At 44.7% G+C, this 16,760-nt stretch overlaps 1 protein-coding gene across 1 annotated transcript; it reads left to right on the top strand.

The window, feature by feature from the left end:
- Positions 1 to 10,047: 10,047 nt before the first annotated feature.
- Positions 10,048 to 11,105, top strand: LOC145820090 (uncharacterized). Its single transcript, XM_082914688.1, has 2 exons — positions 10,048 to 10,414; positions 10,513 to 11,105. The coding sequence occupies exons 1-2, from the start codon at positions 10,048 to 10,050 to the stop codon at positions 11,103 to 11,105; spliced, it is 960 nt and encodes a 319-aa protein (XP_082770814.1).
- The last annotated feature ends 5,655 nt before the right edge of the window (positions 11,106 to 16,760 follow it).

Raw genomic sequence — 16,760 nt, 5'->3', positions numbered from 1 at the left:
TGCACTCAATAGAATGAATGTGGGGAATCTAGCTTGTTTGCTCACAGATCAGAAAGAATTGCTGCTAGAGTTTGAACGGCTTGAAATCTAAGTGATACCTTTTGAACAAGATAGCTTGATAGCTATAATGTCTGCACAACCTGCAATTATTGAAGAAATCAAACAAAACCAAATGAATGATGAGTTTTTGAAGAAGATTTGTGATGAACTTGACACCAAGCCTAAATCGGGATTCACAATTGAAAATTTCGTGCTAAAATTTCAAGGGAGATTGTGTATTCCAAATGATACAGATTTGAAAAAAAAAATTTAGAGGAAGCCCACAAGTTAGTCTTTACTAGGCACCCAGGAAACACCAAAATGTACCAAGATTTGTAGTTAGTGTATTGGTGGCCCAACATGAAAAGAGAGATTATCGACTTTAACTCTAAATGCTTACAATGCCAATAGGTAAAAGCAGAGCATCAGAAACCAACGGGCTTGCTTCAGTCTCTTCCTATTCTGGAATGAAAATGGGAGTATATCATCATGGACTTTGTTGTTGGCCTACCTTGAACGCCTAGAGGTATGGATTCTATTTGGGTTGTAGTTGATAAACTGACTAAGTCTACTCATTTTCTTGCCGTAAAGACTTCTTTTACTGCATATAGACTTGCTACTATCTACATTGACAAAATTATTTGACTGCATGGGGTTCCAGTGTCTATTGTATCAGATAGGTATCTTAAATTTGTTTCTAGATTTTGGCATAGTCTGCAGGATGCAATGGGAATAGAATTGAGATTTGGTACAGCATTTCATCCACAAACCGATTAGCAAATCGAGAGGACTATTCAGACCTTAGAAGACATGCTTCATATATGTGTTTTGGATTTTCAAGGCAGCTGGGAAACTTATTTGCCATTGGCTAAGTTTGCTTATAACAATAGTTTCCACACTAGTATCGGTATGGCACCATATGAGGCACTATATGGCAGAAAATGTAAATTGCCAATTTGTTGGATAGAGGTTGGTGATAGGGCTATTTATGGAACCGAACTTGTGCAAGAGACGACTGAGAAGATCAAAATCATTCAACAAAGACTCAAACTTCACAGAGCCGGCAGAAAAGCTATGCGGATCAGAAAAGAAAGGACTTAGAGTACGAAGTGGGAGATCATGTATTCATCAAAGTGACCCCAATGAAGTGACAGATGAGATTTAGCAAAAAAGAAATATTGACTCCTTACTATATCGGGTCGTTTCAGATTCTCAAGAGGTTAGGTCCTACTGGTTATCGTATTGCTTTACCATCGGGAATAAAACAAGTGCATAATGTTTTCCATGTGTCTACGCTTCGGGGTTATCTCAGAGACCCATTCCATGTGATTGATCACCATCGAATTGCATTAGACCAGAATATGATGTATGAAGAATGGCCCGTGCAAATCGTTGATCGGCAAGTGAAGCAATTGAGAAACAAAACTACCCCTGTGGTGAAACTTGAGTGGAAAAAACATTAGGAGGAGGAGGCCACTTGGGAGAAAGAGGAAGAGATGCGGCAACGGCATCCACATTTGTTTTCATCTGAAGGTAACTTAAGTTTGGAGGACAAAACTTTCTAAAGGGTAGAGACTGTGACGACTCCGACCTTCGGACGATTATATTATATTATTCTAATAAGTTTAATTGCATGATTGTGTGTTTAATTGTGTGATTACATGCTTAATTTTGTAGTTATCTGTTGTCACATGGAGTATCTGTTCAAATTGACAACTTAGAGACAGAAATTGAGAGTCTAGAAGGCTTCAGAAACTGAAATTGATTAGCGTAATAGACTAATTAGAATATTTAGAATTTTATGGCAACTTTAATTGAAAATTGATTTGGATCAAGTAATTAGAATAAACTGATTGAACTTAGTTAGAAGTAAGCATAATTAATTAACCTTGATCAACCTTGATTAGGCTAAGCTAATCACACCATATAAATGGGTTAATTAATTCTTGAACTCATATATACACTCTTGGCTGAAATTTTGAGAGAGGGAGGGAGTAACTCAATATTTAGAGAGAGAGAGAGAGAGAGAGAGAGAGAGAGAGAGAGAGAAAGGAGAATTTCAAGGAAATTGTGGAGGACTTGGGAATTTAAGCTAGTATATACTTGAATCAAGCCCTAGGTATGACCTTTAACCTTAATCTTTGAAGAAGGAACATGTAGGAATTTAATTCATCTAAGTTTTGAGTTCATTTGCATGAAATTGTGAAGTAGAAGCTTGAATCACCTTGAATTTGGAATATAACAGTTAATCATGTACATGCATGTATAAAATGAGTTAGAATTCATGAAATTCTCCCATACATGGCACTTTTATACCTCAACTTGAAGAGTCCTTCATGTTTTCATCCCTCTCACATCAATTGATTATGTTTTGAAGAAATACAAACTCAATTTGAGATAAACTTGTTTTATAACTTGAAGTTGGAATTTTCAGTTGAAGAAATACTATGATTTTGAGCAACTGGTTCCAATTTCACTATGTTTCCATGTTTTATTAAGTTTTCCCATGATTTTGTGCCTAAAACAGGAGTTTGGAACCTTTGAATATCAACCTTGAAGTTCAAACACAGTTCTGGAAATCCTAGAATTCGCACTGTCTACTCGAGCGAAGAAAGTGTCGCTCAAGCGTGAAAATCGAGCTCCTAGAAGTTTTGTAAAATTTTACAGGCTGCTCGAGTGACCAATGTGGCGCTCGGGTGAGGACTACTTTTACTCAGCCTTCCGCTTAAGCGACCGTCAAGTGAAAATTTCATGCAACCAATACTTTTGCCAAGTTTGCAGACCGCTCAAGCGACAGAATCTGCTCTCGAGCGACCACCATTATTTTTGAACCCCCGCTCGAGCGAAGAAAGTTACGCTCAAGCGGGGACCCTATTTCCAGCAAAATGTGACTAACTCTTCCAAGTGCATTTTTGCATCCTCATAACATTCCAAGTGTTCTTAGGCACCAATTGGACTCACATAGTCATGGAATAAGCTAGAAACACATAAGAGAATTGAATTAAAATGAAATGATGCTTCAATTGTGCTTTTGTTATGTGTTTTGTATAGGTGGACGTTTGAGGCTTAGAGACAACATAACCCACTGTGAGTAATAACTTTATAAAGATATGTTCAAGTTGTGATTACTTTCGAAAATGTTATTGCTATCAAAATTGATATATGATAATTGATTGAACGGCTTATTGACAAATCATTTTCTTATAATGAATGAAGTTCTGTTTTGAAATGGTTTCGTGGCATCCATTGAATGTAGGTCCTTGCCTGGGGGAGACAATACCCTGGCTAGGCCCCTGCTTGTGGGAGACAATACCACGGCCAGGCCCTTGCCTGGGGAAAACAATACCATGGCTTTTGGATTGATTGACACACAGAGACCTCTAGTGTTAAATTGTTATGATCCATTATTATAGGAATGTTATTACTTCGTGGATATACCACATAAATTGATATTAAAAGATCTTGATGATAAAGTTAATGAATTATTGAGAACTGTAATAAAATTTGATTTGGCAATGTTATTGAACTTCATTCATATGACCTCTTTATTCTATTATTACTCACTGGGCCCTAGCTCATTATATATTTATATAGATATGTGGGTGGGCAAGCCGAGCATCAGAATTAAGAAAGCCTCAAGTCTACCTGGGTCAGCCTTTTGAGGAGCTTCTAAGTGAAGTAATTGGGCTCAGTTGGAGCCATGATAATTGAACCCCTTTTTGCTTGATAAATGCTTTTGTATGTGTATATTTTAGAGTTTTGTGAGTTTCGTATAACTATAAGATGTGGTGTATGTACATAAAGAGTGAAAATCAACACATGATATAAAGCCCTTTTCATATATGCACGGCTTAAAGGATAATTCTTTTGTTATTTTAAACTTCCGTAAAGCCCTGTATGCCATATTTAAAAAGGTCTTTTGTATGGAGGCTGTAAGTAATCTAAGATTACTGGCCGGTCATGACGCTAAACCTAAAGGGGCAGGTTTGGGTCCTGATAAATGGAGTCCTGAGAATGCATGTGCTAGCCAAATAGATCCGAGAAAGCAAATGCAACAACAAGGTTTACCGCTGCAAGTGCACTTGCTGAGGTTCGAGCTGAAAAGGCAAGTGCAGCAGCAAACACTTTAGCCGCAACTGCACTTGCCGAGGCTCAAAAGAGAGTTGTAGCGCTAAATACTCCTGTCGCAACTACACTTATTGAGGCCCAAAAAGGTAGTTATGGAGGCAAATAACTAGTACACAGTATATGCAGAGGGACATGTGACACATTTAGCCTAGTGGCTCAAGGTAGAATATTTTGTGTGATCCTTAGGGACACTTGTCTTCCCTCTATTTGGCCACTTGGTGTCCTTTTGGCACCAAGGAAAAGCCTACAAATAGGACCCATTTCCCAAGGTCCAAGAGGAGGAATTTTGGGGACTTGGGGGAGATGCTGCCCATTTGTGCACTGCCATTCATTTCTACTTGAGCTACCTGCTTCACCCTCACCTAGCTACTCACTCTTTAGTCTTGCCAACGTTGTTGGACCATTAAGATAGTTTTGCCTCTCTAATCATCTTCCTAACCTTGACCTCCCCTACATTTCTAGCGACTCCACTTGGGAGGCTGCTTTGTTGATGGTTCATACCCGTAGTGGTTTACACACTTCACTAGGAAAAATGACAGAGGATGAAGTTTAGCAACCCTTGCGGCAGAAAGGCTCTTCCAATGGCAGAGCAGCACATGCTGAGGACCATGACCACAGTGTTGTGGTTGAGGCCATCCAGTCACTTTAGGATACACAGAGAGAGATCCTTAGAGCCTTGCAAAATCTCACCGAAGCTATTATGGCCACGGCTTCTAGACCAACTCCAGCGCAAGCACCTCCACCTGTAGCAGTCCCAAACCTAGTGCCTGACTTGTTCCCCAGGAATCAGGCTCCGATCCAGGTGCCTCCGGTGGTACCCTAGGCAAACAGTACAGCTGTTGGTTCAATGACCAAGGAGCAGACTGGACCATTCTAGCCCACTCACTTTGTTACTCTAGCCGATGTACAAGCTATGCTCGAGCAAGAGCGTAGCAAGAAGCAACTACCATCTCTTCCCGACCTGGATGTGAAGCCCCCATACTCTCAGGAGATACTGGTTATTCCATATCCAACTGGGTATACAGTACCCAAGTTTATCACGTTTTAAGGGAAACAAAGCAATGCCAGAGAATATGTGGTAAGGTTCATTGAAACTCTTGGTATCGATGGTAGTGACCACTCTCTGCGCCTTCGGGAGTTCTCCAAATCACTCACTGAAAGGGCTTACAGTTGGTATGTGAACTTGGCCCCCAACTCGATCAAGAGTTAAGAGGAGATGGTGAACAAGTTCTATACGAAGTTTTTCCAAGTCCAAGAGAAAGTTACAACCCTCACACTCGGGCGACATGTCCAAAAAGAAGGTGAAGATATACTGGACTATGTCAAACGGTTCCATGATAAGGCTATTGATTGTCATGAACTAATGGATGAGGCCCACTTAGTTAGCATATATGTGGAGGGTGCCATACGTGACTATAAAATTTTGTAGGTGAACTATAATCTGCCTACCTTCTCAGCCTTGATTGAGGCAGCTAGGAACCTTAGTACCACTGGTCCTTTTCATAGATGTCGTGATAGTCACCGCTATTCTCGTAGTAGCAGAGTTGCTGCGGTAACCTCCACAGGAGGAAGCGGTCGCAAGGGGAGCCATCATCCTCTCGGAAGAGGAAGAGTTATAAGGAGCGAAATCCATATCCTTGCAGCCTTGAGAACGTCAAAGCCTTGGTTAAAGAATGGGTGGTCGATGGTGAACTTACTTTGCCTCCGGTTGATGTTCCCTCAACCAAGAAGGACAAAGAAAGCCCAGATTATTGTATCTATCACAGAGCCACCAGACACCCTACTAGGGACTGTTGGACTTTGAAAAGTATTTTCCAGAAGAAAGTTGCAGCAAATGAGCTGAAGTTCAAAGACAACAGTAACTGTGATGTAAGGAAGGACCCTTATCCTAATCACAAGGAGAAGGGGAAGAATGCACACATGATTGTCTATCTTGGGCTTATGCGCGATCAAGTGCACATGGCGTCCTACTATGATGAGCTACAAGAAATCATAACTGGCCAGCTCCCTGAAACAGTACTTGCGGAGGCAAAACTCACAGAGGATACTCATGCTCAAGCCTTGCATAACTCTATCAAGTTTCGTACCTTCTTTGACCAGGTGGGGCTGAGCCAAGCCGCTAGGTTGGAAGTAACAAAGGCCCTCATCAACATCTCTGAAGCGCACCATACTGAAGTTGCTGAGGCTATGGAGTATATGCCTCGGCACATCCAGGAAGATTATGGGGCCATTACCTTTTCAGAGGCAGACAGAGCATACCCATTTCCTCATAACCATCATCTTTTTGTCACAGCTTACATCAATGATATGGAGTTCAAGCATGCATTCCTTGATAGCTTAGCATCCATAAACATCATCACTACCGACACCTTTGCAAAGGCCGATATCCCAGATTCCAGGATGGTCTGCCAACCCATTACTGTGACGAGTTTAGGTGGTGAGAAAAAAGTTACTAAGGGCCATGTTGTAGTGGACTTGGCAGTTGACGAGATCCGCTCCGCAACTAAGTTCCATGTGATTGAAGCGGATATAAATTACAACATGATACTTGGCAGAGCTTGGATGGATCGATATGGGGCTATCCCCTCGAGTTATCACCAATACATGAAGGCAAAGTTGGGGAAGCGCACAGTGACCATAAATATGTCTAAAAACCATTTGGAGTAGGTGAGGCACACCATTTTGATGCAGTTTTCTTCACTGAGCTGTGAACGGATAAAACTCCAAGACTGGTAAAGTTGCAGGGGTAAAATTGCCGAAGTGGAAAGACATTTGAGATGCATAGTGGGCAGAAGAGGAGCAACAAGTCCACAAGCCCACCGCCCAAGATTGTTAAGGTACGTGAGGGCGGCTAGGCACTTTACTACCTATAACGGTCTTGGGGGCCAGACTTACCAGGGCAGAACAAGCTCGTGTTTATCAACGATATAATGGCCCCAACAGCCAAGGCATAATTGATAACACCACTGAAGTGGTAGAGTGATGTCTTAGCTTGGACATACGACGAGATGCCTAGTCTTGACCCATCCCTTGTTACCCATCACCTTGACACTTTCCCCAACTCTAAGCCAATAAAGCAGCATGCTTGAAAGTATCACCCTAACCTTGAGGCGAAGATTAAGGAAGAGGTAAAGACGTTATAGAGGGCCAAGTTCATTGAGCCTATATAGTACCCAACTTGGCTAGCAAATATTGTGTCTGTGAAGAAGAAGAACAACTAGATCAGGGTCTATGTAGACTTTTGCGACCTGAACAAGGCCTGCCTGAAAAATGAGTTTCCATTGCCCCATGTTGACACACTTTTCGATTCTACTGCGAGGCATCAAATGTTCTCCTTCATGGACAGGTTCAGTGGTTATAACCAAATCAAAATGGCACCAGAAGATGCAGAAAAGACATCTTTCAGAATGCCCTTAGGAAATTTTTTTCTATACAGTAATGGCCTTTGGTTTGAAAAACGTGGGGGCAACCTATCAATGGGCTATGATTGCACTGTTTCATGACATGTTACATCATGAAGTGTGTAGGGGGGTTCAAGATTAGAGGAGTGCTTAGAGAGGAAAAACTATGCTAATGGTCCACTGATGGTGGAAGTGGCTTGAGAATGAACAGCAGCAACTATCTGGGAATTGAAGAGTGTGTAGCTAGGTGAGGGTGAAGCAAGTGGCTCAAGAAGAAGTGTATGGCAGTACCAAATTAGGCAACATCTCTCCCAAATCCCCAAAAATTCCTCTTGTTAAACCTTGGGAAATAGGTCCTGTTTATAGGTTTTTCTTTGGTGCCAAGAAGACACCAAGTGGCCAAATAGAGAGAAGACATGTGTCCCAGAGAATCACATGGAATATTCTGCCTTGAGCCACCAGGCTGAAGGTGCCACGTGTCCCTCTACCTGTACTGTGTACTATCTTCTTGCCTCCGCAACTACCTTTTTTTAGCCTCAACAAGAGTATTTGCAACAGGATTGCTTGGCGCTGCAACTCCATTTTGAGCCTTAACAAATGTAGTTACAGCGGGAGTGCTTGCAACTGCACTTGTCTTCTCAGCTTGAACCTCAGCAAGTGCACTTGCAGCGGTGAACCTTGCCGCTGCACCTGCCTTCTCAGTTCTATTTGATCAGTACACGCATTCTCAGGACTCCATTAGTCTGCTATCGACTACATTCATGTTCACCTCAGCGAAGCCTCCACGCATAGCCACCTAACCACAAACTCCCAGCTTCCCAGGGCGAAGGCCACATCTAAGCCTGTTATAAACCATGCTGTGCCTTAGTACCAAGCCCAAGGGGGCTTCCTTTGTCCTGCTTGTGCGACCAAGGCAGGTCCATGACATGGGTAATGGAAAGGGAGTCCCTTATGTTTGGGCTAGTTTGCTCCCATCTTCGTGGGATCGCCGCAGTAAATTGGTACCTTTGGGCCTGCTATCAGCTCCAACCAGCAAGTCTTGGGGCCTACTATTAGCCCTAGGCCAGTAATGCCTTGGGGTCTGCTGCTAGTGCTAGGCATTAGCCTCTGCTTGCAGAGAGAAGCCTCTCTCAAAGACTGCAATCATCTTGGCAGGTTATTCCCTCTGCAACTTAGTTGCTGAGGTAGTCATTTCCCAAGGCACGTTCAGATGGCATGATCAAAGATATTTGAGATGGCGGCACCGACAGAATGCCTCCGCAACTTGAGCGCTGCAAGTATTGCCTCAGCAACTTAGTTTCCTCGGTCTTCTCTTTTCCTCGGCAACTCCAGATGATTGTGACACCGACATTACTTGGCATGGCAATGGCACCGAAGATACTTAGAATGGCGGCACTAAGACAAAGTGCCTCAGCAACTCTGCAGCTGCATATGTTCCCTCAGCAACTTCAAATGTTGGTGGAACCGAAGTTAATAGGAATGGCGGCGCTGAGGCAAAGTGCCTTTGCAACTCCGCCACTGCATATGTTCCCTTGGCAACTTCACCACTCCAGGTGTTGCCTCTGCAACTGGACTTGGGTATTTCTCCTTGCTGAGTCCATCTGGAGCCTTGGTGGGTCGCACCTGCCTTGGCTCACTTGTTGGCCCACTTCCTTTGGGCTTTAGCCCATGCTCCTTTCTTACCCCTGGTCGCCTTCTCAGGATGATCTTAGTGCTTGGGTCCATACTTAGTTTGGGGTTTAATTTCTGACCCTCTACACTTTGCCCCCTATGCGTGTGGGAGACACGCTCCCTGTTTCCCGTGGGTGCATGACATCAGCGGGCAACCCAAGGGTTACGTCGGTTGGGTTAGAAGTTGTGATGGCTCTTAAATGGTACCCTTTTGTCTGTCAGGTCATAATGGACCTCGGGCATTGTGCTAGTGCCCTTCGCTGATTGTTCTTTATAAATAATGCCCTTAGGTCCACCGATCCCCCATTTCTTCCCAACACACCTTTCTATCTCCTTTGTCTTCTTCTCTCCTTTGTCCCCTCCTTCCAAAGCTTTTTGACTTTCTTTACTCCTTTCCATGGCTAACACGAGGTTTCTTGCTGACAGGGCTGGCCCACCCCCTACTGAGTGGAGGCGGGCCCCTTACTTCGGAGGGTTGGCTGACCCCTTCTGAAAGGCGGTTGATTCCTTTGTTCCAGACACCCCATCTCCAGAGGAGCCTCTGTTTCCTTTTGGGGAGGCTGCCTTGGAAGACGCGGACATGGTGAACCCGATTTCTATGCTGCGGTTTCGTGTGGAGCGTGGCGACTTTCCACATTCTTACATCTACTATCGTACTCATTCGGGCCCTCCAGCAAATTGGTCCCTTTGGGTCGATGATGTCATGGCAGATGGCAGTTTCGAGCAGCGTCTGCGTGATGTTCACCTTTTCAATGCCATTTTAATCTTGAGAGAGCTATCAGTGCGTAAGGTGTAGACCAACACTGATATGATTGTCTCCCGTTGGAGTCAGGACACCCACACTTTTGTCTTGGCATGGGGGGAGATAACCCCGAACCTGGAAGATGTTGCCGTCCTCTTGCACCTCAGCACTCGTGGAGATCTGCCCTTTGACCCAGAGCCTCTGACCCCTACAGAGCAAGTTGTTGTCATTACTCTTCAGACCGCCTTTTGGGAGGCTCGAAAGTTTGGTTCCTGGTATGATCTTAGAATCGAGGAACTGCTCCAGGAGAGGCCCAAAAGAGATAAGACTTCCTATCTTTCTTGGCTAAAGAATTTCTTTAAGGACTTGCAACCAGTCGTAAGGGACATCACTGAGGAGGGTCGTGGCTCCATAGTTGGTTCCGGCTACCGAGGTGAATTGTATTTGGCGACGTTTATAAGCTATTTTATCTCATTCTTTGTCCTACCCAATAACCCTGCTGAAAGTATCAATACCTGGTATTTCCCCTAGTTGTAAAGCTTTGCAGCGGTAATCAAATTCCTCTGGCTTCCCTCTTTCTGGGAAACTTATATTTTCGTCTTGACCTCATCCATTCGAACATGGAGCGATCTATGGACCGCTATGACGTGCGGAGCTTTGTGCATACCCAGTTCCTGGCTGCTTTTTCCTATGAGAGATTTCCTGCCATGGACCCCACCCCTGAAGAACACGAGCCCTTCCTTACTAATGAAGTCTTTGATGAAGAGGGCCATCCTGTTCTAGATGCAGAGGGTCGGCCTGTCACGAGGAAAGTGTGTCAGTCCCTCCCTCGCATCTCTCGGTGGTTTGGCCTTGGCACTAACAGGCCATTTTCAGACTATGTTGACCATATAGAGGAGTGTGTCTTCCGCCCTTTCACCCAGCGTCTCCCAGGCATTTCTGTTGTCCCTTTTTATTTTTCAGAGCCCCGCCACATTGATTTTTCTCTCGACAGTATCCAAGCTAATTCTCTCCTTATTGCCGCCATGATTCGCCCTGGATTTCTGCCTGTGTGGAATGAAGAAGGCATGTCCAGTGTCGTCTATCGACCGGACAGGGTTCTCATGCAATTCGGGATGGATTAGGGTGTCCCATATGCTCCCCCGCCTCAGACTGATTTCCACCAGAGTTTTCAATGATTTACCCGCAACTACACTACTCTACTTGTGGAGGGCCTAGGAGTCATGGAGCTTCCTTCACTTGGGGGAGAGGGCGCCTGTACTCCCGATAATAGGTTATTCTGGCACCGCAATCTCGGTTCCTTCTTCAATTTTTGCAATAGTGCCCCAGTTGTCCCAACAATGGAACTTATTCCGCAGCTCGACCTATCCCTTCGTTTGCCTTCTGGCCAAGGGAAATAATCCAGCATATTCTGTCGCTTCAAGCTTCTATCGTCGCACGTTATGGAGGAGCCTTACCCGTCTGGGGCGATGTCTGTTCAACCCTTACAGATTGCTCCCCCCGAATCAGGTGCACCAGTACGCATGACTCGTTCTTGGCTGAGGGCAGCCCAAGCCACAGCAGCATCGGTTCCCGTGGCACATACCTCACCTAACTGGAAGAGGCTTCGAAAGGTATTCATACTTAGACAAGTATTTTGTATTATTTCCTTGTACTTATTATGTTTACTGTAATAAACGCATGATCTTCTTTTTTATTTTAGGGACCGCGAACTGTATTGCCCTCCGGTCTAGGGGGTTCTTCTACTGCCATTTGCATTCCTTCAGACTCAGACGACGATGACAACCTCCCCATTGCTACTAGGGTGACAAGTGTCAAGTTTCGCAGAACAGTTCTTCCAGACGCTAAAGATGAACCAATTGTGGGAGGTGACTTGATCGCTGAGGCAGAGGCAGAGCCAGTTGTGGAGGCTGCAGACAATGTGCAAGTTCCCCCTGCTGTGGAAGTTGCAGCGGGTGATATAGCTACTGAGGGTTTAGAGCCTCTACATCCTTCTGACTATGTGTACTCTGGCCATTCCTCTGTTGGCGGGGATGACTTCGTGCCTGAGACCCCTAGAGAATGTCGTGGCATGAGAGAGCCGCTGGAAGTTGTACCACCTACCCTTGGAGCTGCATTTGGCGGGTCCTCCCAATCTACTGCGTCTCTGCTAATTCAGAAAGCTCCAGTTCCAGACATTCAAGTGGCAGAATAGAGCGCAAGTGTAGCGGCTGCTGCTACTATCCCTGCTGTGACCCCTCTGAATTTGGACAGATTTGCAGAGGTAGCTGTCACTTTAGCTGCCCACACAGTTACTACAACTGCTGGGGCCTCTGATCCAGTTGCTTCGGCAACCTCTGAACAGCTGGCAGACTTGTACCCCACTCATTTTCCAAAGGTGCTAGCTGACCTTGGGATGTCCAGTGATTTTTATACTGGGATGGATACCACTGTGGTTCCAGATCAGAATGTTGGAGATTATCAGATGGACGACCTCTTTTCGGAGCAACGCGACGGTGTAGGTAGTTTTGGCCATTCTTGTCAGGCCAAGTCACCTGGTCGCCAGCCAGTGTTTACCCACTTCATTGCCGCGGGACAATCATCTTCAGGGGAAGTGCGCCACCCTCATACCTTTGGTCGCTCCATCAGTCTCCCTCCAGTGATTGAAGCCGGCGGCGGTGTGAGAGAGTCCCCTGGCCCTCAGAGAAAGTATCCTTCCTAAGTTACTGGGTTTCCTCCGAAGCTGCTCCAACCCTTGCTCGTATCTAAATGCTACATCCGGACACCTTTACTGCTTTCAATGTCCCTGGATCAATAGTTCAGACGACAATGCTGGAGTCACTCGCTGGCTTTGTTCGTGATCTTGCTACCATGCAGATCTTGACCACTCCCAGCAAGTTCGTGGAGAGTGCCGAGGCCAATCTGAACGGTTTTGAGATGAGTGATTTTAACCTATCATTGATAAGCTCCAGGCTTCAGACAGTTGACAGGTTCCTCAAGCATACCGACAATGTGGCAATTATCGCGTCCCTGGAGGAAACTATTAAGGAGTGTGAGGGTGCCTTGGAGCAGCACCGGCAGAACCTGGCTCGGTTCAAAGAGAAGGACTTTGCATTGGCTGCCCAGTTGCCTCAAGATGTGACTCTGATGGACTCCCTCTTAAAGGGTTTGATTTGATGTAACTTTGTGACTTTGTTATGATTTCTTCCGTTTTTCTTTATTTTGTTGTTGCATCGCACTTGGTGCGCTTTTTCTTTTGTTTTTCTCTGTCATAACTTCTTTTTCAAACACTGTAATTATGTTCTGGAAGTTTGACTTTAATGAAAAATAAGGGTGCTTGGTAGTACTTTTGAGTTTCATTTCATTGCTTCCCTTACATTGTTTTCACATAGCTTCTAAAGATAAGGCAAGCTCTTTACAAGTGTAAAATTTCATTACGACTAAGCTTTTACAAGGATAAACTTTCACTAAGTATGGAAAACTTTCCTCACACTAAGTGTATATGAGAGTAGCAGGTTTACTAAGTGTACCACCCTTTCTTTACACAATGCTTTAGAAGTATTAACAAAAAAACTTACAACTTTTTTTCAAAAGAAATTAAGGAAAATATTCTTTGGCATACTTGGCGTTGATAGGGCCAGTTCTGAATCCATCATCTACTCTTGTCAACTTGCAGTGCCCACTGCTGCTTGCCTCAGCAACTTTGTAGGGGCCTTCCCATCTAGGTGAGAACTTGGGAATTGGCTGCCCCCGCATGATTGTATCCACTGTTTTCCGTACTAAGTCCCCTTCTTTGAACTTTCTGTGTTGAACAAATTGATTATAGGCGTAGGCTATGGATTGATGATACTTTTCCATTACCCGTGAGGCCCGATCTCTTCTTTCTTCAACCGCCTCTGTGTCGTTGTTCCTGCTGTCTGGAACTAAGTGTGCTGGCATAGCCATTCTTGCTGAGGGTACTGCTAACTCAACTGGTAACACAGCTTCAGACCCATATACTAGGGAAAATGGGGTTGCCTCAGTTGGCTTCCTCTTTGACGTTCTATACGCCTAGAGTGCTACGGGGAGTTGTTCAGACCATGTGCCCCCTGCTTCATCCATCATCTTACTCAGTATTCGAATGAGGGTTTTATTGGTTGCCTCAGCTTGTCCGTTCTCTTGGGGATAGTATGGACTAGAAATATGATGCTTAATTTGGTAGGCATCCAGCAGTCTTCCCACATGGCGATTTACAAAAAGAGTTCCATTGTCAGACAATATTACTTTGGGTATGCTAAACCTGCAGATTATGTTCTCTCTGATGAAGTTGGCTACCCCTGCCCCATCTGCCTTCCTCATTGGCGTAGCTTCTACCCACTTGGTGCTAACTTTGGTTGCTGCAAGTATCCATCTGTATCCTTTGGACTACTGCGCTATAGGACCTACTAAGTCAAATGCCCAAGTATGGAACGGATAAGGAGTCTTGATGTTGTGCAGTTCAACTGCTGGTGCATGTATCAAATTCCCAAACTTCTGATAAGATTGGCATCTCCTCACAAAGCTTTTAGCATCTTCCTCCATTGTTGGCCAGTAGTAGCCGAGGTGAATGAGATGTCCATATAACCGTTGTCCTCCTTGATGCTCTGCCTTATGGGCTTCCCTCAGCACCTCGTTTGCCTCATCTTTTGATAAGCACACTATAGGTTCCCTTTCGAAGCTTCTTCGGTACAACTTGCCTTGGTCAAGAAAGAAGCGGAGGGCCCGCCTGTTGACTCTAATTGCATCGGCTTTGTTCTCAGGCAGTGTGCCATTTCCAAGGTAGTCGATATATGGCTGCCTCCATTCTTCACTGCTTAAGAAATAGGCTTTCTCTTCCTTAGGATGGCACTGACATTTTGTGTATTGTCTCTCCAATTCAATACTTTCTTATTCCATCTTTGGCCAGTAGTACCCTTGCCTCTGTATCCGTCGGTATAGATTGATATCTCTATCTCCATAAGACTTAGCATGGATCTGCTTCAGTTTGTCAGTTGCTTCTTGCCTACCGACGGACCTTGCCACCCAGTTGAGGAGCAAAAATGATAGAAGTTCTGCTGGTCTGATTGCTCCCTGGCCAATTTTCAGCTACTGGATTATATCTGCTCTCCACCCCTCAGCATCTTCCTCTGCATGTTCTTTAGTTAGCACCGCTGGTGTTATCTTTTTCTCAATGACGATGGCTATACTATCATCTGGTATCTCCACCTTTGCCCACAGTGTAGCCAAGGCATCGGGAAAATGGTTATGTGTTTGAGGGGTATGCTAGATTTGGATATCATCAAACTGAGTGAGCAACCTTTGAACTATTGTGCGATATGGGGCCAATAGGGACTCCTTTAAGACGAAATCACCCATCGTTTGATTGACAACTAACTTGGAGTCGCCATAGATTTTTAACTTGCGGATGCCCTTCTTTTGGGCAACTATCAGACCCAGTATCAACGCTTCATATTCAGCCTCATTGTTTGAACATTCAAAGTCAAACTCATATGACAGATGGAACTTCCCTCCTTCTTGACTAGTTAATGTTATGCTAGCTCCACCTTTCCCAGCTCTGGAGGCTCTATCAAATTTTAAGTCTCAACTGCATTTGCTGAGACATGGACCTCACCTGGTAGGGATACCTCTGCAGGTTCATGTTCACTGGATGGGAACTAGCCAGTAAGTCTGCAAGTGTTGGGCTCTTGATAGCCATGGGAGTAACACAAGTGATATCATATTCTGCTAGAGCCAAGGGCCATCTTGCCATTCTCCCAGTCAAAGCGGGCTTGCTCAGCAAGTAGCGAACGGGATCACTCCGGGTCATAACTTGGATCGAGTGTGCCAAAAACTAGTGGCGTAACTTCTGCGCTGTGAAAATTAAGTCTAAGCAATGCCTCTCAATTGGGGTATATCGCGACTCGGCGCCATTGACTTTGCGACTGATGTAATAGACTGGCTTTTCAATGCCATCTATGTCTTGGACAAGTAAGGCTCCAATAGACCGTGGAATAAAGGTCAGGTACAGTAGGAGAAGCTTTTCAGGCTGTGGGGAAATCATTACAAGTGGGGAGGTAAGTGCTCGCTTCACCATATCGAATGCCTGTTGGTGTTCTTGCAACCATTCAGACTTATGACTCCCTTTCAGTAGTGTCCCAAAGGGGAAAGTTATCTCAGCAAGGACTGGAATAAACCTCCTGAGGTATGACACTTTGCCTAGGAATTTCTTCAGAGCTTTTTGAGAATGTGGCGGAGGCATCTCCATGATTTACTTGATCTTGTCCCCATCTACTTCAATCCCTCACTGGTGTACAAGGAAGCCAAGGAACTTGCCAGCGGTAACTCCAAAGGCACACTTGAGAGGGTTCATCTTGAGGCAGAATTTGCGATAGCGCTGAAAAACCTTTTCAAAGTTGCAAAGGTGGTGGTTTGCCTTAGTAGACTTGACCACCAGATCATCCACATATACTTCCACTTCGTGGTGCAACATGTCATGGAACACTGTAGTCATAGCCCGTTAGTAGGTTGCCTCTGCATTTTTCAAACCGAAGGGCATCACCGTATAGAAAAAATTTCCCAAGGGCATTCTGAAGGTTGTCTTTTCTGCATCTTCTGGTGCCATTTTGATCTGGTTATAACCACTGAACCCATCCATGAAAGAGAACATCTGATGACCCACAATTGAATCAATAAGTGTATCGACATAGGGTAATGGAAACTCATCTTTCGGGCAAGCCTTATTCAGGTTACAAAAGTCTACGCAGACCCTAATCTGACCATTCTTCTTCTACACAGAAACAATA

This window comes from Camellia sinensis, chromosome 1 (genome assembly GCF_055761805.1).
Source record: "Camellia sinensis isolate YWXY chromosome 1, ASM5576180v1, whole genome shotgun sequence".
Lineage (NCBI taxonomy): Eukaryota > Viridiplantae > Streptophyta > Magnoliopsida > Ericales > Theaceae > Camellia > Camellia sinensis.
The sequence above is the reverse complement of the archived record's forward strand: the minus strand, read 5'-3'. Positions and strand labels throughout refer to the sequence as shown.

What these genes read in the sequence shown, in the direction of transcription:
- LOC145820090 (XM_082914688.1), top strand. Translation starts at nt 10,048, where the DNA reads ATGATTGTCTCCCGTTGGAGTCAGGACACCCACACTTTTGTCTTGGCA. An exon ending in AGTTGGTTCCGGCTACCGAG is followed by an intron (nt 10,415 to 10,512) that starts GTGAATTGTATT and finishes TATTTCCCCTAG; the next exon opens with TTGTAAAGCTTTGCAGCGGT.